The 19923-nt window shown below is 31.8% G+C and overlaps 4 protein-coding genes across 7 annotated transcripts; 2 read left to right on the top strand and 2 right to left on the bottom strand.

The window, feature by feature from the left end:
• The first annotated feature begins 50 nt into the window (after positions 1–50).
• On the top strand, positions 51–2255 carry Uba3 (Ubiquitin-like activating enzyme 3). Its single transcript, XM_012286669.2, has 5 exons — positions 51–189; positions 270–520; positions 602–962; positions 1035–1364; positions 1439–2255. Exons 2-5 carry the CDS (start codon positions 273–275, stop codon positions 1820–1822), a joined length of 1323 nt encoding a protein of 440 aa, XP_012142059.1. The 5' UTR covers positions 51–189; positions 270–272; the 3' UTR covers positions 1823–2255.
• Positions 2256–3114: 859 nt separating this feature from the next.
• On the bottom strand, positions 3115–6159 carry LOC100879744 (proliferation-associated protein 2G4). Its single transcript, XM_003703894.3, has 7 exons — positions 5984–6159; positions 5153–5387; positions 4896–5058; positions 4629–4808; positions 4305–4553; positions 4081–4227; positions 3115–4015 (listed from the first exon to the last, which is right to left on the bottom strand). The coding sequence occupies exons 1-7, from the start codon at positions 6066–6068 to the stop codon at positions 3911–3913; spliced, it is 1164 nt and encodes a 387-aa protein (XP_003703942.1). The 5' UTR covers positions 6069–6159; the 3' UTR covers positions 3115–3910.
• A 105-nt stretch (positions 6160–6264) lies between these two features.
• eIF4B (eukaryotic translation initiation factor 4B) lies at positions 6265–10744 on the top strand. Of its 3 annotated transcripts, none has more exons than XM_076533304.1 (13): positions 6265–6283; positions 6584–6686; positions 6900–7028; positions 7334–7512; positions 7600–7707; positions 7792–8011; positions 8100–8342; positions 8414–8636; positions 8712–8763; positions 8842–8953; positions 9024–9120; positions 9200–9266; positions 9340–10744. In XM_076533304.1, exons 2-13 carry the CDS (start codon positions 6677–6679, stop codon positions 9406–9408), a joined length of 1509 nt encoding a protein of 502 aa, XP_076389419.1. In that variant the 5' UTR covers positions 6265–6283; positions 6584–6676; the 3' UTR covers positions 9409–10744. The 3 variants fall into 3 exon arrangements, with proteins under 3 accessions (XP_076389419.1, XP_003703921.1, XP_076389420.1); XM_003703873.3 differs by having other exon boundaries at positions 7331–7512; XM_076533305.1 differs by having other exon boundaries at positions 6267–6283; positions 6903–7028; positions 7331–7512.
• Positions 10127–14093, bottom strand: Sec15 (exocyst complex component Sec15). Of its 2 annotated transcripts, XM_003703896.3 has the most exons (14): positions 13873–14093; positions 13710–13778; positions 13176–13341; positions 12816–13102; positions 12594–12696; positions 12275–12520; positions 12045–12212; positions 11900–11971; positions 11693–11827; positions 11250–11620; positions 10956–11190; positions 10740–10881; positions 10445–10631; positions 10127–10370 (listed from the first exon to the last, which is right to left on the bottom strand). In XM_003703896.3, exons 1-14 carry the CDS (start codon positions 13887–13889, stop codon positions 10247–10249), a joined length of 2322 nt encoding a protein of 773 aa, XP_003703944.2. In that variant the 5' UTR covers positions 13890–14093; the 3' UTR covers positions 10127–10246. The 2 variants fall into 2 exon arrangements, with proteins under 2 accessions (XP_003703944.2, XP_076389373.1); XM_076533258.1 differs by lacking the exons at positions 13710–13778; positions 13873–14093 and adding an exon at positions 13424–13654.
• Positions 14094–19923: the final 5830 nt, after the last annotated feature.

The following is a 19923-nucleotide window of genomic DNA, read 5'->3' as shown; positions in this document are numbered from 1 at the left end:
ATGATGAGTATGATCTCCCGTTGAACGAGCAATACCTGTTGTATTATTTTATTATATTGACCGTCGACGCAATTCAGTCGTTCTAGTACATTTAGAAACGACTGTTTGGTGTCGCTACTGTAATTCGGCGATTATCAGGTGGCTTGAAAAATAGTACCCGTCGATTGTATTATTTGAATAGGTTATGATGTACAAAAAAGATATACAAAATGTTTAATTAGAATATTAATGCTTTATTAATATAATTTAAAAAGTGCTTAATTACTCAGATAATGGGTTCCGATCACACTCACAGACGATGGAGCAATTTGCGAAAAGTATTGGAGAGATCAGGTCCTTTTTGCAGACCCGATTTCGAACCATCGTCAGACACCTTACAATTTATGCTGGACAATTGTAAGATTCTAGTTATAGGTGCCGGTGGTTTAGGATGCGAATTACTTAAAAATTTAGCGTTAATGGGATTTAGACAAATTCATGTGATCGATATGGACACAATTGAATTGTCTAACCTTAATCGGTATGGAAATATAATTTAAGCACAACCTTTAGATTCTAGTACGCTATAAAATATGAAGAATTTAATTAGAAAAAATTACAGGCAGTTTTTATTCCGTCACAATGATATTGGTTCATCAAAAGCAGAGGTAGCTTCAAAATTTATTAATGCTAGAATCCCAGGCTGTAATGTTGTATCGCATTGTTGTAAAATACAAGACAAAGATGAAGAATTTTATAGACAATTCCATATAGTAATTTGTGGCCTGGATTCAGTAGTTGCAAGAAGGTGGATCAATGGTATGCTACTGTCCCTTTTAGTTTACAAAGATGGAGAATTAGATCGTTCTAGCATAATACCAATGATTGATGGAGGAACAGAAGGTTTTAAAGGAAATGCAAGAGTAATACTTCCTGGTCTGACTGCTTGCATTGAATGCACGTTAGATTTATACCCTCCTCAGGTGAATGTTACAAACAAGTTATTAACATATTGCAGTCCTTGTTAATTAAGATTGTATTACTTTGATATGCAGGTTACATATCCATTGTGTACAATAGCTAATACTCCACGTCTGCCAGAGCATTGTATAGAATACGTAAAAGTAATCCAATGGCCGAAAGAAAATCCATTTGACTGTCCAATCGATGGTGATGATCCCCATCATATAAATTGGATTTATGAGAAGTCTAATGAAAGAGCAACACAATTTGGTATACAGGGTTTAACATACAGACTAGTACAAGGAGTAGTAAAAAACATTATACCAGCAGTAGCATCTACAAATGCTGTTATTGCTGCAACATGTGCTACAGAAGCATTTAAACTTGCTAGCAGTTGCAGTGCATCATTGAATAATTACATGGTACTTGTCACAACAATACAAGTTAAAAATATGTCTTTTCTATAACTTAATAAACAAATGATTTCCTTTCAAAGGTACTCAACAATGTAGATGGAATCTATACTTACACTTATGAAGCAGAAAGGAAAGAAGACTGTGTAGCTTGTAGTCAAATTCCAAAAGAAATTGAAATTGATAATCCCAAATCTAAGTTGAAGGATTTGATAGAGCTTCTGTGTGAAAGATCTGATTTGCAAATGAAAAATCCAGGTCTCACGGCATGTATTAACGGCAAAAACAGAACTCTGTACATGCAAACTGTACCAAGTATAGAAGAAAAAACCCGCGAGAACTTGACGAAATCATTAGCTGAACTTGGTTTGAGAAACGGCAGTGAGATCAATGTCGCTGATATTACTACTCCTAATGCGATTGTATTAAAATTAAAATTTGTATATTCTGATTCAGAAATGTGCTAATCAAAAAGCATCCTTCATTTTGATCATGAATTTATCACTATACGTCATCATATATTTACAGTACTTATATTGCTTTTTTGTTACTTTAAAAAGTGGCATTGAGCCAAAAATTGATCAACATTATCCTTATCGAAATAATAAAAATAAAAACACTTTAATTTAATACTATTTTTTTTAACGAGCCTAGAAGTAGATATCACACGATGAAATTATTTTGAACATTGTTTTAATATCAATTCATTCGAATTTTATGTAATAAATTGGCATTGCTTAATATTTTTAATTTTTTTTTTGTTTTCTTTTCTTTTGTAGCGCTAATTTTTTTCTTGGACTAATCTTAAGTATAACAGAAGCAAGTATTAAAACTATATTAGTTTATATGACATACCTGTTACATTAACAATAAAGACACGGCAGCAAATATGTTTCTATATTTATGACGTCTCGTTTTTCATTTTTCACCAGAGATTATATCGTAGAAAAATTAGTAAGTCATAATCTATAAAATTCTATCTTGCTTGTTCATAGTTTTTCTTTGACGAATTTGTTAGAAATAGACAGTATCTTACAGATTATGCATTATTTATCTTGAAAGAGAAACAAGGAGCAGTATAATGATCTGCAGAATATGCACGTGTCAAAATCTATACTTGTTAGTTTGTCGTTAATTTTCTTTAACAACAATTTTATGTTATGAATTTTGTGCACAGTCCTCTTTTGCGTAGTAGACACTAACGATCTCTGTGCAATAAAATTATTCTTACTTTTATTATTTAAAATTTCGTTAAAACGATAAAAACTTTGTCGAAGAAGATGCATGGATTCAACCTTTCCATAGTACATGTTACTTTTATTGCAAGTATAATACCAAATATAATGGAAAGATGCTCCGACGAGGGCAAATGAAGGACAGTGCACCTATCACTTAAGATATCTTTTGTTTTACAAGCACACTCGGTAACATTCGACATATGCACAACTTGAGTAGAAAAAATATCTATAACAGATACATTATCTATCCTCCTTATTACAAAACTATTATTACATCGTATTAATATTTTATAATTTCCGCTTTTTTCCTCGGCAAGACTATTACTCCCCATAATTATCTTGTCCTCTGAAAGATTCTATTTTCTTTTACCCTCACTCGAACGTGAATGATACGAAATGCACCTGTGATTAGTTCCTACATTTACTTTAAACACGCATTAGAAATTCGCGTGGACATAAACTTAAACAGAATAAAATATTTATTGATGGTCGGGGAATTCTTGCAACGAAATACTCCGAGGTTCATTGGCATTTCATTGTTTATGCGAAATCCGAATATGGACATTCATTCCAATTGTACAATTCGAAATTAAGTGTTTTTGTATGGTAATAATCCTCATTGATTAAATGTGAATCAGCTAGTAGAAAACTAGCAACGGTGTCGAAGTGAATCGTATAACGTTCAACAATGCACTGAGAAACTATACTTATATTGACTATGATTCCATTGAAGCAATTTCTTTGTAATGCAATTAAATTTCAAGTAAATACGACTTAACTCAATATAGTTTTTTTTGTTTATAATTTTTACAAAATCAAAGTCGTATTTTCTTCCATGTGGCTCGGTCAAATTAATTCGCACAAAACAGTCATATACTCTCACCATTGTTTGCGAAATATTCACATGTTCAAATTGTAATACATCAGCTGCAAAACGTCTTATGAATAATCATTGTTCAATGTAAAATAATACCATGGTCCATTAAAAGATACGTCGGTATAAAAACGTAAGTTCCAATAAATGGCGCAGCATTAAGAAGTGTCATAAAGTCCGATTCTTTCAGGGCAGAATCCGACACTTTTTGAATTAACGTGGATCCAGTTATGTTATCAAAAAATAATCAAAGGAGACGTAGTGAAGGGAGACGATACGATGAATTGCAATTTATCAATGAAGCGCTCCAATAAAAGAAAAAAGATATTAAGATAAGGTGATGTTGAAAAGTGTCTAATTTCTGCTCTGAAGCTACTGAATAAAAGATAACGTAAAGTGCACGATGTTATTAATACGTCATGATGAACACTAAAATGGTTGTGTTAGGCCTTGGCATCAACTTCCATCGCTACTTCACCTACGGCTTTTTCAGCCTTCTTTTTCTTCTTCTTTGCAGACTTCGGGTTTGCTGAGGTACACAAAAGGGTCTGAAAATGAAACATTAAATTAATGAAAATTCATTGAAAAGTTAGAAAGAACATCTAAATCCTACCTTTAATTCAGGATCTTTAACAACACAATCAGATTGATAAACATCAAGATCAAAAGGAATTCCTGTTATTTTATGTGGCCCATTGGGCATTAATAGTACCGTAAATTTAAACTGTGCAGCAAATTCATTTGGTTTTTCGTAAAGAACCTAGAATTTTAATAAAAATATGTAAATACGAGAAACTTGAATTGCACAGAAAAATTATATGTATAATATAGACTTACTTGGAATGGCTCAATCAACCTATGGTTTACACATTCCACTACTGCCATTTTTGCCTTCTTTTCGTCTTCGAAAGTACGCAAATTAAATGGCATAAGTCCATGTTTATGAGTGACTTCAGAGTAAAACATGCGTGACGCTTTTAACTTTAGCTGATATGTTTCCTCTGTTTTTTTAAATATAGTAACCCGAGTGTCCTGTTCTCGGCCTACTCCTTCGCCAGTACTAACCAAAACATCCATAGCATACACCTAATTCAAAAAATTCATATGTATTACATGAATGTTTTTTTGGTCATGCTCAACACAATATTAAATGCATTTTACCTCATGAGTTTCAAGGGTATATTTTTCATGTTCCTTTTTCTGTGCATCATTGGGATTTTGGATTATAGTTTTTTCGCCATCTATTTTAAATTGTTTCAATTGATGACTGAGCATTCCTTCAATTGGTTTACATTTATATGCTTCACAAATTTTTTCAACTGTTCCTGTTATCGTATATGTCTAGAAAGAGGAAACATTATATAAAATATATTGAAATCGAAAAGGCATAAGTTATTATGTATATTACATGGTACTCAAGCAACTCACCTCTGTACCTGGCTTTAGAAGCCTTAATGCAGCTTGAGACGCATAGTGTGCAGCTAACACTACATCTGCTTTCCTACCAGTAACTTTCTTTTCTGACGAAGAACCTATAACAATAGTGTGTGCCACAACTGCTATAAAGCCATCAATGTGTGCTCCAAGATCTCTAAAAATATGAACCAACAATTACTTTAAAAGAAAGATATTATAATTTTAAACTATAGCATCACATATGTTATTTTTACAGATCATATACCTACACTTTTACCATGTCCTCATCTTTAAGTATGAGGTCTGGTTCACTTGCAATTGGCGAGAAGTGACAAATACAATTATTGACCGATATGCATGTGGGAAAAGCAATTCCCTTTTTCAATTCTTTCTCTTTCTTAAAAACCTTGCTGGTTTCTTCAAGTAATAACTTGTCTCCATATTCACAAATTTCTCTTACCGATGCTCCAACAATGCATTTGTCTAACACTTGCTTTAGTACTCCTGAAAGGATAAAAATATATTTGTTGTTAGAAGCAGTTATATTTATAGCTGAACGAAATCTACACGAACAAAATAAGAATTTACTAAAAATTAGATTATATTATAATTAGATTTATAAAATTTATTTCATACATTAATAATAATCAAATATACAATTGAAATAAAAAGTAAAAAACTAACACAAAGTAAAATTGGCCATACAACATGAAAGTGTTCATATGATATTTAACGACTGATCGTTTTACGGAAATGGAAACATTGAGATACAAGAATTCATAGTAGATTATGGTCACTGCTAAAAATGTTACATAGCGATAATAAACTAAAATCGATGATTTTCAAGAGTGCCTAGTGAAAAATGAATAATTCGTTGTCCACAGATCATTAAAATATCATGGAAGATTTAAGATATTAATAAATTATCGGGATGTAATAGTCAATGCTATCTATCCCACATGGTAAGGGAGCCCGGCATTAGCGCGCCACATTCCATATGGCCAGGTGGAAAATAACACAGTAAGATGCTCATGCTTTCATGAGACAGTTTCACTCTTGATTTCTGGGCTTCATTAGAGAACGTTAATTCGTTTTCTTACGATTTACGATCTCGCCGGCCATTTTATACTTGGTGACAACCAAGTCTTCGGCGATGGTCTTCTCATTCTCCTCTTTGTCCGCCATGTCTTCAGCACACTATGTTACGATCACGTGACTTACGACTGCTTTGCAGTTGCTTCCTGCAAACGCTACTCACTCCGTTTCGAACATGAACATAGGAATATAGGCACAGAGTATATCCTTAAGGGGGGAAGCCATTGAGGGACGAGGTGGAAAGAAAACGATGCCCAATTTTAATTGGCTGTTGTTTGCTACAACTTCAAATTTCGAATAAAACTGTGCGTTCCAAAATTTTGTATACGTGACTTTTACAAGAGTTTATATGTCAATGCACTTTTTCAACTATATTTAATAAATTATTGTTCGAAAACTGCTGTATTATTGCTTAAAAACATATTTCATTTCTGGACACTGATGACATCAAATTATTCCAACTTTTTTTTGTTTTAATTATAAAGGAACAAATATTTTTAATTATTAATATTAAAAATTTATTAAAATTATATGTAATTCAGTTAAAATATTTTCTTGTCCTCAACTTTGTGATACATGGCATTAACCGACTTGTATCTATCTAGAACGTGTTTCATGCCTTATGGGTCCTGAGGTTGGTCGTGTGGTTCATCGGAACGCGAATTTGATTTACGTTGCTTTAAATTTGACCCGTAATCATGTCTGCAGGTAAATTTTTCACAAATAATGTTAAGTTATTCATTTTTCATTCTTTTGATTTTGTTCTTAACATTCGAAATGGTGACGTTGTTACATTTTCTTATTTTTTTTCGTAACATAACCAAACCTTTTACGATACGCAGCATGCTTTCAATATTGTGCTGCCGTATATTAAAGATCTCTTTTTTAAAAATGTAGCCTTATATTTACTTTGATTTTTAGCAGGCAAGAAGGGGAAAAAGAAGAAGGGTAAAACTTTAGATTTAATGTCATTCCTTGCTGATGGGAGTGGAACACCCACTGTACCAGTGAAATCAGGCTGCTGGGCTGATGAAACGGACGATGAGCAGGGTAAAAGAAATTTTCCCAATGTTTAGGCTCTAACCTTATATTATATTATTGTAATAGTTTAGAGGTACATATGTATACATATACATATTTGTATATGCATTGTATTAGGTATTAAAAGAAATAAACTCTCTTAATTTTTGAATAACATTAAAGTTTTATTCAAAGACTTAAGAAGAGTTTGTTGAAATTTGTTGAAACATTTTTAGAGACTAATAATTGATTTAAACTATATATTTATTAGATACATATAATTAAATTTTCTTTGATAAATATCCTTCAAAAATATTATTATTATGTGACAGAAGGATTTTCATCAAGAAGCAGCAAGGAACCATTAGTTCTACCCACAGCTCCTAGAGCAGCACGAGGACCTCGTGTTGCTGATGAAGATATCCCTACTAATCCACCTTATGTAGCATATCTTACCAATCTTCCTTATGAAGTGGATGAAGCATTTTTAACTGAATTCTTTGCAGACATGAAGGCCAGTATCTGAAAATATTTTGTTTTATCATAATTCATGTGAAGTATTGATTTCATTATTTCAACTTGAGCCATTATTTGCTTTTAGATCGTTAACATACGTCTGCCAAAAGATTCTAATAAACTTAAAGGATATGGATATGTTGAATTTGAAGATCGTCAGAGTTTAATTGATGCTCTCTGTTTATCTAATACAGTAAGTTCAAGCATTTTCATAGAAACTTATATTCATATTATATTGTACTATAGAAGAACTTTGTATAAATTATTATATTCATAGTCTATGAAGACAAGAAGAGTACGAATTGATGTTTCAAATAGTGTTAATGATGATCGTCGTGGAGGACGTATGGGTAGAGATAACCGTAGAGACAATTATGACGATTCCGAACGTACATCTGGAGATTGGAGAAGTGGTCCACGAGACGAAACCCTACCATCAGATGGAGACTCGTATCGAAGTCGATATGACAATAGAGATCGAAGAGATGATCGTGATAGTATGTTTATATAATAATAGAGTTTTTCATGCGCCAAAAATTACTAATTCAAAGAGAATTATAAAACTACTATATATTTATCATTTAGCTTCTGATTACGATAATAAGCCGGGTGCATGGCGTGAAAGCAGTGACAGAGGAAGACCAACGTTTAAAGACAGAGGTGGTTTTAAAGATGACGACAAAGATAAAGAATGGTCTCGCTATGACAAAGGTAGTAGAGACAGAGATGGGGATAGAGGGAGCAATTTTGGGCCACGTCGTAATTTTGATTCTGATTGGGACAGAGATGGTGCACGTAGACAAGGAGGAGGAAAATCCAGTGTTGACAGTAAACGATAATAATTCCTAATTATATTATATTTAAAATATTGGAAGTATATAAAATTTTGTATTGTACAGCTGAACCAAGAAGTAGGCCGAAGTTGCAGCTACAGCCTCGTACGAAACCTATTGAGGCTACTGCTGTCAAAGATGAATCTGCACCGCCGGCAGCAGCTCCCGCACATGTCCCTTCAACAAATATATTTGGTGCTGCAAAGCCTGTAGATACCACTGCCAGAGAAAGAGAAATCGAAGAACGTCTTGCAAAATCATACGCAGAATCGAAGTCCAAAGAAGAAGGGTAAACTATCAGGCAACTACATAATTTCTTTGATAATACATAGTTTGAAAATATTTAACAAATCTTTTTCTCCAGCGATTCAGACAAACGCGGTACTAAGGAAGGTACTTGGGGCAAACGTAATGGAGTAAGTTTATTACAATTGAAGTTGATATTATAACATATGTCGTTATTTCATTTATTAAGTATTAATTATATTTTATAGGAGGGTCGTGATGAGAAGGAAAGAGACAGAGGTCGGCCAACTTGGCGATCAGAAGACGATAGAAATCGACGAAACGAAAGATCAACACCGCGAAGTCAACCCGCTCATTCTGGTAAATTAAAATCGTTTATAAATAGATATATTAAAAACAATATGGGTACAAATATTGTTCTACGATTTAGATCAATACGGAGATTCTAAAGGACAACCGTCTTCTCGCGGTGGACCTGCTTCCTCCAGAGGTTTTCAAAGATCAACTGACACTCGTCCTGCTGAGAGGTAATAGTTTTGACCATATATTATTTTTTGTGTGAAAAATTGTATATCTTCATATATGTCTTGACTAATAATTTTTTAGAGAACGAAAAGATAGAGAGAAAGACGATATCAGCAGAATGCCAAAGGCAAAAGATGAACAAGCTCCAGTAAGTGAGAAAACTGAACAAGTTATAGTATTTATAGTAATCATTGTAATTATTTATGATTTATTCGTTTCAGAATTTCGTAGCTTCCAATAAGTATTCTATGCTACCTGATGATGTGGATCCTGACAATATCGATGATTAGCTCTAATCATTATACATCACCAATTAAATTGTGCCACATGCATCATAATTGGTCTATATATGCATATTATTAATTTGTTTTATCTCTATTAAATACTTATCGAATTGATTCATAAATCAAACACTGAGCTCTTGGTATTACTTTACAGGAATTCTTGTTGATTTGTATTTAATCTATTTTATTATTCTTAATATAATTATCTATCTACATATGTATTTACTTTATATTTCAATATGAATATTCAACATCATTAGATCGATGTGGAAATTTGGATAACTTTAGAATGATCAATTATTGTGGTTTTTTTTTAAATATTTAATTCTAAAGATAATTACACATGTAAGACTTAGGAATTGGGACTTTATACGTCATACTTTACCCGCTGTACAGTTATTGTACGATATGTAACTCATTTACATGTAAAATAACAATGCCAATTTAGGAGAAAACAAAATAATAAGTGTAATGGGAATTTAAATGATGTATTATATTCTATTGCTTGGAATTCGATGTTGCGTGAAATTCTTAATAATTACAAACAAAACAGGTGATCACGATGCAACTGAACATTGCAAAGTTGATGCTATTATCGATATGAGCATAATAAAATATAAGTCATTTCTATTGTAATGCGAAATGTTATTTAAAAAAAAACCGTAAGAAACTATTTTAACATTCACCGTATCATGACAATATAAGAAAGTTAATACATGACTGATTAAAATTTTTTATCGCAATTTTATTACAATAAGTTTCTAAAGAATTATGCATACAGTATATATTAAAAATTATGTATTTACAATCTTTTCTGAGGTATATACATACTGACTTTTTTTATTTACTGCTGAGTAGTTTGTGCTAATTGTCGTAATTGTTTTAATACAGTTTCTAAAAGTTTTTTCTTATCTCTTTCGCTCTTCTTTAGTACAGAAAACACTGTCTTTTTGTCAGATTCCTTTAACCTATAAGAATCCATGTTAAAATGTAAATATCAGTGCGTAGCATAGTATTATATTAAACAAAACAAGATGCATACTTCTCTAACAAAAGTACAGCCATATTTGGAGTTACCAAATTGTATTTACTTGATTCATGACCATAATCATGAAAATAAGTAGGCCAGTCCCAACTCATGAATAAGTCTAGTAATTGTCTTAATTGTGCAAAATATTGGAGCAAGGTACCTTCGGGTAAACCGACAACAGGTTCCGAGGCAGCAAATTCTAAAAATTCAAATATTCTAATTTTATGTTCGGATCAATTCAATATCATCAGAAGTATTTTGTAATCGTATATTGTATCTTATTTATGAATAAAAATGGAACACGTACGCTCACATTGTATAGTATCTAAATTGACTTGTTGAAGAGCACCCATGGATATTTGTTTCACATCTTCACTAATTAATATTCCTAATATAGCTTTTGCTATATGAGAACAAGCAGATTTACAAGCAACCTGTGCAACTTCTTCCTAAAAGTATATATTTTTAGCTATTAAAAATTTGTATTACATCTAATAAGTCTTTTAATATCTGAAATACGTACTGGTAAATTAGTGAAACAGGTGAAAGTACTTTGTAAGAATGCTATGAGGTCGGTGATAAATCCAGACGCGTGTCCTTGAGGTTCCGCTAAATTCCAATCATAATTTTCTAATTCTAAAAACTCGTCAAGTTTATTTTTTAATTTCTCACATATTTGCTTCTCAGCATCGTCCCTTGCAACTCGAAACATAGCTGATTCAACACCCATATTACTTAATTGTCCTTCATGCTGTGTTCTATAAAATTTTTCACATTATATCGTATTAGATCCACTACTCATGAATTGAATTCTTACCCTGTAATATTAGACACAAATTCTTCTAAATACTTGGTAGACTTTTCAAGGTATCCTGTATTTATTATAATTTGAACAACTTGCAATAGCGCTAACGATGGCTTTCGAAACAAGGACGACAAACATCCACTAAATGTTCTTGTTAATAATAAATTCGTTGATTTGCAGATCATTTCATCTATTTCTGTCTGCGTGAAATTTAAGTCTTCTGAAAATTTCAAGCAAGCGTAAATAAATTCTTTCACTTGCTGATAAACCTTTGGTACCATATCAGAAAATGGAAATTTTTTAGGGAATTCTGCTTTCTGTAACTCTTCATCGTGATACGGAAATAAATCAAGAATATTGTCATATTCTTCTTGCGTAGTAACCTAAGACAATATATTATAGATATACTAGCCTATAAAACAGATGCTGATTCTTTCCAAAAATAACCAACTTACTTGAATTGGTAAAAAACTATCTTCATCTAAAATATCTCTAAATACTTGAACCCAATGTTGCATTAGAACCTCGTTATAATGTACTCTAATTTCTTGTAATAAATCCCATAATTGTCCTATAGAATATCCATAATTCTGTTAAAAGAAAAGTAATAAGAAAATTGTTGTGTTATTCGCAATAAATTTATAATACAGTAGATTACTTACACTTAGAGTTGTGTTAAACAACATTATAAGATTTTTTATTTTCAAAATGAGCATTGCATCCGTACAATACGCCTAAGAAAACATAATCATAATAACTGTTAAGTTCGACTTACGAGTAATTCAATAATATTTCATTAACACTTACGGAATGAGTGCGCAACGCATTTACTATTTTCGATAGTGCCATAGACCATAATTCGTCTAAATAAGAACGCGTAGCTAAACCATTGCCAGTATTTAGAATATGATCTTCTACTACGAAAAAGCCTATGATACCTTGTAAGTATGTTTGGTAACCAGCTATACTCTCATGCTGAGAAGTGACAAATTTAGTTAAAAGAACATCTTACTTCTAAAACCGGTGGTAATATTTACCATATTAATAGGAGATTGTAAAACTAATCTTGCTTGTTGCATCCTTTGTTGTCTGTAGTAAGCTTTAAAAGTATCTCCTTCACGAAGCACAGTATAAATATGCATACAGCGATAAACTGGACTGAAGTCCATTAAATCTTGAGCACTTAATTCTTCCTCACATTCATTTGATAAAGAATTAGTTACTTGTGGTCTTTTCTTTTTCCGACCAACAATCTCGGCTTCAATTATTAGTTGTTCTTGAGTCTTGAGTTATATAATTAAGATGATATATTAAATACAATGAAATTTATTTTTAAGTTTTGATAGTCTCACTTACATGTCTCATAGCAACTTCACCAATTTTTGGCGAGTATTTCCTAATATTTTCTAAAAAGTCTCTTAAATCAGACATGGAAGCATCCTTTATATTTTCACGTAGTCTAAAATCATTCAAGTGATCAGTCACTTAATGTACTTTAATATGTTTTTGTGAATTATTACTCTTTAGTTAACATCTGCTGTAAACACAAATATTCTTTCATCTCGTGACATTACTCACTGTGGAATTTGTTGAGTAATTTGCGAAGAAAATCTATAATTTGTTACTTTTGGTAAATCATGTTGCTCTAATTGTTCTAATGTTTTCAATGCAGGATAGTAACGTTTATCTTTGAGCTGTTTCTTTAACTTTGCATAGGCAGCTAAAACAGGAAGACACATGGTAAGACTGTCCACTGCTGCAGCCATATTACTCTCCACTTTACGAGCTTTAACAAGTTCCTCTCCTTTTTCTATTACTTTGGTAGCAGTAGCAGTAATACGTTTATCGAGTTCTAATATGTCAGCCTATAAGGAAGTTATATTTCATTGAATCCCTGTTTATTTTGGATCAAAATTAAATTATAAATAACTAACTAACATTAAGTTGTTGTGCTTGAGAACGAACTTGTAAAAGTTCTCTAATGGAGTCGATGAAACCTTGATAGTGGTGATTACACATCCTTTCGATATCTTTATCGTGTGCTTTAATACGCTCATCCAGCTTTTCCATAAATTTCTGGTGTTCATGTCCATCGTAAATTGCTCTAAAAGAGGAAAAGTGACACTTATAATTACTTTGTCTCTTAAAATTGTGTTCCTTCAAGGATTAACTCAGAATAATAATACCTGAAAACAAGACCTATACTATTAGTATCTGTGGACTCTATTTCATACAATAAGTACTCATGTTTTGGTACCATAGTTGATAATAGATTGTCAACTTGGTTAGTTGACAACCTGGACATGATACAACCCTAATTAAATTTTTCTTTATTCCACCATAAAGATATCCACCCCCATTTTCTACCCTCCTAGTGCGCATATGCGCGATAAAAGCTGCATCTGCGTGAAGGGGATGTTTTGGGGGCGCGTCTTTTAACAAAATCATCGATAATGAATTACATTTACGTACCGAAAAGTTGGACCCAAATAATCATCTATCCCTTCAATTTCTTGGATAAGAATATCGTCTCGCTGCATTCTGATAAATTCAATGACAATTCAGATGGGAAATTATACAAAATTTTAACTGGTTCGAACCCCTTTATGAAGGTCAAACAATTCGCATTTATTACCCAATTGTATATTGCATCGATGTATGTAACTAAATGTTATAGTTAAACAATATTTTCGTCTTTAAAGGTCTCATTTTAAACAATGACATCGTCAGAATCATTCGCTTAAGTTTTAACTGTCATATTTGCTAAACAGGGGTTGGAAACTCCCACCGAATCCTAAAGTTTTTGCTTAGTTCCATAAAACGATCAAGCATTGTTCAGATGGCGATAATGTAATGATTTCAAGACCTTTTATGTGACTCTTCCTATAGTAAAAATAAAACAGATGCTTTATCAGTACATTGAGTATATATCATACACGTACCAATATATAACAAATACAAAATATACTAATAAATCAGGTGTATTGTTAGTAATTGAATGAATCAGTTTTTCATTGTATTTCGCGCGTGAAAAAAATGGATCAACGCCATCTAACCGTTTGTATACCGAACTAAAAATAAAGTAACAGGCTATCATAAAAGCGAAGTAGGTAAAGGAGGTATCTACAAGACCGTATCAAAAGTTTCTTGGGCCCCGGAGATACAAATTAAAATCTTCTAATATTCAAAAGAACTTTAATTTTTTTTAATTATAGACTTTATCGCAAGCTATTGCTCATTTATTGCTACAAAATTAATTGGATTTTAGAAGTAGTATATGTTTAAAAGAATTATGTTATTCAGCTACGTTTTAGAGCCTATTGAAGTTAGCTACGTTCCTTCAGGAAGTAATCTGCGCGTTACTTAAAGGTAGTTTAAGCCATGCTATCAGAACAGTGATGAGATATGGGCCGGGTTTTTCCGCGCATGCGCGGCAATTTTAGTCTCAGTAAAGTACAAGTTTCAATAAAATAGGGTACCTCAATCACCCCTCATTATTTTTCAAATATTTTTATAATTTGGTTGAGAAATATGAATGTATAGGTTGCATAAGATTATATTATATACATATTTTCATATTTGAGGAGCAGATGGAAAGGAAAGGTACTATAATAACTGTAAGCAAAATATATAATAAAGCCATCTAGCGGCGCCACTAAATACATACGCTGCGTACGCTCCTGCATTTCTCGCGCATGCGCGAAAAAACCCGGCCCATATCTCATCACTGTATCAGACCGACGAGTTAGTCTTTACAGCATTGAAGTGGAGGAAGGATATCTGTGTTCCATTTAATCAACGTAAGTCCTATTTTTTAATATTACACATATATTTAGTCACAACAATTGTACATTATAAATAGTTATTCAATTTATTATTTTTATAATTAACATTTTCTGTTTACTAATGTTCTAACTTTCAGGTAAAAATATTATTAAATCGTGCAACAACAATAAATACGTTGTTATAAATGCTTTTATTTTTCAATTCCAAAATTGAATGTATACACAATCGGCCTCGCTCTTCGACAAAGAATTAAGCCAATAAAGAGTTACATAAATTAAAAATTGTACAAAATATATTTGCAAATTGTATGTATTTATGAAGTTACAATAAATAAACAAAAGAAATCATGTACTTATTTACAATCCTTTCCATTACATTCTTAAACATAACAGACAATCAACAGGTTAGGTCAGGCTTACGGTTAGGTTATATTCGGTTAGGTCAGGCCTACGGTTAGGTTATATTAGATTAGGTCAGGCCTACGGTTACGATATATTATGTTAGGTCAGGATCTAAGGTTAATTCGGATCATGTTAGGTCAGGGACTAAGGTTAGGTTGTATCAGCTTAGGCCTGGAGACTTAACATATATCATTCCCCATGTTACTATTACTATTATCATGGAACTATAATTATTATCCTTACTACTCTTATTTTTACCAATATTATTACGCATATTAATACTTTTATCATCATTATCCTTATTATTCTTATTATTATCAATATTACTACGTATATTACGACTACTATCATCGCTGGAACTGTAATTATCCTTACTATTCTTATTTTTACCAATATTATTACGCATATTACTACTTTTACCATCATAATCCTTATTATTCTTATTATTATAAATATTATTACGTATATTACGACTACTATCATCGCTGGAACTGTAATTATCCTTACAACTCTTATTTTTACCAATATTATTACGCATATTACTACTTTTACCATCATAATCCTTATTATTCTTATTATTATAAATATTATTACGCATATTACGACTATTATCATCGCTGGAACTATAATTATCCTTACTACTCTTATTTTTACCAATATTATTACGCATATTACTACTTTTATCATCATTATCCTTATTATTCATATCATTATCAATATTATTACACATATTACTACATTTATGATCATAATCCTTATTATTCTTATTATTATCAATATTATTACGCATATTACTACTTTAATCATCATTATCCTCATTATACTTATTATTATCAATATTATTACGTATATTACGACTACTATCATCACTGGAACTGTGACTATCCTTACTACTACTATTATCATCAAAATTATTACCCATATTATTACTTTTATCATCATTATCCTTATTATTCATATCATTATCAATATTATTACGCATATTACTACTTTTATGATCATAATCCTTATTATTCCTATTATTATCAATATTATTACGCATATTACTACTGTAATCATCATAATCCTTATTATTCTTATTATTATCAATATTATTACGCATACTACGACTATTATCATCGCTGGAACTGTAATTATCCTTACTACTCTTATTTTTACCAATATTATTACGTATATTACTACTTTAATCATCATAATCCTTATTATTCTTATTATTATCAGTATTATTACGCATATTACGACTATTATCATCGCTGGAACTGTAATTATCCTTACTACTCTTATTATTACCAATATTATTACGCATATTACTACTTTTATCATCATTAACCTTATTATTCATATCATTATCAATATTATTACGCATATTACGACTATTATCATCGCTGGAACTGCAATTATCCTTACTACTCTTATTTTTACCAATATTATTACGCATATTACTACTTTTATGATCATAAGCCTTATTGTTCTTATTATTATCAATATTATTACGCATATTACGACTACTATCGTCGCTGGAACTGTAATTATCCTTACTACTCTTATTATTACCAATATTATTACGCATATTACTACTTTTATCATCATTAACCTTATTATTCATATCATTATCAATATTATTACGCATATTACGACTATTATCATCGCTGGAACTGCAATTATCCTTACTACTCTTATTTTTACCAATATTATTACGCATATTACTACTTTTATGATCATAAGCCTTATTGTTCTTATTATTATCAATATTATTACGCATATTACGACTACTATCGTCGCTGGAACTGTAATTATCCTTACTACTCTTATTATTACCAATATTATTACGCATATTACTACTTTTATCATCATTAACCTTATTATTCATATCATTATCAATATTATTACGCATATTACGACTATTATCATCGCTGGAACTGCAATTATCCTTACTACTCTTATTTTTACCAATATTATTACGCATATTACTACTTTTATGATCATAAGCCTTATTGTTCTTATTATTATCAATATTATTACGCATATTACGACTACTATCGTCGCTGGAACTGTAATTATCCTTACTACTCTTATTATTACCAATATTATTACGCATATTACTACTTTTATCATCATTAACCTTATTATTCATATCATTATCAATATTATTACGCATATTACGACTATTATCATCGCTGGAACTGCAATTATCCTTACTACTCTTATTTTTACCAATATTATTACGCATATTACTACTTTTATGATCATAAGCCTTATTGTTCTTATTATTATCAATATTATTACGCATATTACGACTACTATCGTCGCTGGAACTGTAATTATCCTTACTACTCTTATTATTACCAATATTATTACGCATATTACTACTTTTATCATCATTAACCTTATTATTCATATCATTATCAATATTATTACGCATATTACGACTATTATCATCGCTGGAACTGCAATTATCCTTACTACTCTTATTTTTACCAATATTATTACGCATACTACTACTTTTATGATCATAAGCCTTATTGTTCTTATTATTATCAATATTATTACGCATATTACGACTACTATCGTCGCTGGAACTGTAATTATCCTTACTACTCTTATTATTACCAATATTATTACGCATATTACTACTTTTATCATTATTATCCTTATTATTCTTATTATTATCAATATTATTACGCATATTACGACTATTATCATCGCTGGAACTGCAATTATCCTTACTACTCTTATTTTTACCAATATTATTACGCATATTACTACTTTTATCATCATAATCTTTATTATTCTTATTATTATCAGTATTATTACGCATATTACGACTATTATCATCGATGGAACTGTAATTATCCTTACGACTCTTATTTTTACCAATATTATTACGCATATTACTACTTTTATCATCATTATCCTTATTATTCATATCATTATCAATATTATTACGCATATTACTACTTTTTTTATTATTATCCTTATTATTCTTATTATTATCAATATTATTACGCATATTACGACTATTATCATCGCTGGAACTGTAATTATCCTTATTATTCCTATTATTACCAATATTATTACGCATATTACTACTTTAATCATCATAATCCTTATTATTCTTATTATTATCAGTATTATTACGCATATTACGACTATTATCATTGCTGGAACTGTAATTATCCTTATTATTCCTATTATTATCAATATTATTACGCATATTACTACTTTAATCATCATAATCCTTATTATTCTTATTATTATCAGTATTATTACGCATATTACGACTATTATCATCGCTGGAACTGTAATTATCCTTATTACTCTTATTATTATCAATATAACATATATCATTCCTCATATTACTATTATTATTATCGTTGGTACTATAATTGCAACTGTAATTACTATCAGTTAGGACCTAAGGTTTGGTCGGATTATGTCAGGCCCCAAGGTTAGGTTATATTACGTTAGGTCTGGGCCTAGGGTTAGGTTATATTAGGTTAGGTCGGGGCCTAAGGTTAGGTTATATTAGGTTAGGTCTGGGCCTAGGGTTAGGTTATATTAGGTTAGGTCGGGGCCTAAGGTTAGGTTATATTAGGTTAGGTCTGGGCCTAGGGTTAGGTTATATTAGGTTAGGTCGGGGCCTAAGGTTAGGTTATATTAGGTTAGGTCAGGGCCTAGGGTTAGGTTATATTAGGTTAGGTCGGGGCCTAAGGTTAGGTTATATTAGGTTAGGTCGGGGCCTAGGGTTAGGTTATATTAGGTTAGGTCGGGGCCTAGGGTTAGGTTATATTAGGTTAGGTCTGGGTACCTAACCTACCTAACCCACCCTGACCTAACCTGATCTGACCTAACCGGTTAGGTTGGAAAAGGTTAGGTCGGACCCTAGGGTTAGGTTATATTAGGTTAGGTCTGGGTACCTAACCTACCTAACCCACCCTGACCTAACCTGATCTGACCTAACCGGTTAGGTTGGAAAAGGTTAGGTCGGACCCTAGGGTTAGGTTATATTAGGTTAGGTCTGGGTACCTAACCTACCTAACCCACCCTGACCTAACCTGATCTGACCTAACCGGTTAGGTTGGAAAAGGTTAGGTCGGACCCTAGGGTTAGGTTATATCAGGTTAGGTCTGGGTACCTAACCTACCTAACCTACCCTGACCTAACCTGATCCGACCTAACCTTAGGCCCAGACCTAACCTAATATAACCTAACCCTAGGGTCCGACCTAACCTTTTCCAACCTAACCGGGTAGGTTGGATTAGGTTAGGTCTGTGCCTAAGGTTAGGTCAGATTAGGTTAGGTCAGGGTGGGTTAGGTAGGTTAGGTACCCAGACCTAACCTAATATAACCTAACCCTAGGGTCCCACCTAACCTTTTCCAACCTAACCGGTTAGGTTGGATTAGGTTAGGTCTGTGCCTAAGGTTAGGTCAGATTAGGTTAGGTCAGGGTGGGATTGGTAGGTTAGGTACCCAGACCTAACCTAATATAACCTAACCCT

The sequence above is a fragment of the Megachile rotundata genome, chromosome 7 (genome assembly GCF_050947335.1).
Source record: "Megachile rotundata isolate GNS110a chromosome 7, iyMegRotu1, whole genome shotgun sequence".
Classification (NCBI taxonomy): Eukaryota; Metazoa; Arthropoda; class Insecta; order Hymenoptera; family Megachilidae; genus Megachile; species Megachile rotundata.
The sequence above is the reverse complement of the archived record's forward strand: the minus strand, read 5'-3'. Positions and strand labels throughout refer to the sequence as shown.

Bases quoted from the DNA above. Each gene is read 5' to 3' on its own strand.
- Uba3 (XM_012286669.2), top strand. From the start codon at position 273: ATGGGTTCCGATCACACTCACAGACGATGGAGCAATTTGCGAAAAGTA. The intron at 521-601 runs GTATGGAAATAT...AAAAAATTACAG, and splicing joins GAATTGTCTAACCTTAATCG to GCAGTTTTTATTCCGTCACA. The intron at 963-1,034 runs GTGAATGTTACA...TTTGATATGCAG, and splicing joins TAGATTTATACCCTCCTCAG to GTTACATATCCATTGTGTAC.
- LOC100879744 (XM_003703894.3), bottom strand. From the start codon at position 6,068: ATGGCGGACAAAGAGGAGAATGAGAAGACCATCGCCGAAGACTTGGTT. The intron at 5,059-5,152 runs GTAGGTATATGA...TCATATTTTTAG, and splicing joins GATGAGGACATGGTAAAAGT to AGATCTTGGAGCACACATTG. The intron at 4,554-4,628 runs GTAAAATGCATT...TTTTTGAATTAG, and splicing joins ATACCCTTGAAACTCATGAG to GTGTATGCTATGGATGTTTT.
- eIF4B (XM_003703873.3), top strand. The intron at 7,708-7,791 runs GTAAGTTCAAGC...TTATATTCATAG, and splicing joins CTCTCTGTTTATCTAATACA to TCTATGAAGACAAGAAGAGT. The intron at 8,954-9,023 runs GTAAATTAAAAT...TCTACGATTTAG, and splicing joins AAGTCAACCCGCTCATTCTG to ATCAATACGGAGATTCTAAA.
- Sec15 (XM_076533258.1), bottom strand. From the start codon at position 13,542: ATGTCCAGGTTGTCAACTAACCAAGTTGACAATCTATTATCAACTATG. The intron at 13,103-13,175 runs GTTAGTTAGTTA...ACTTCCTTATAG, and splicing joins CTCAAGCACAACAACTTAAT to GCTGACATATTAGAACTCGA. The intron at 12,213-12,274 runs GTAAATATTACC...GTCACTTCTCAG, and splicing joins TACAATCTCCTATTAATATG to CATGAGAGTATAGCTGGTTA.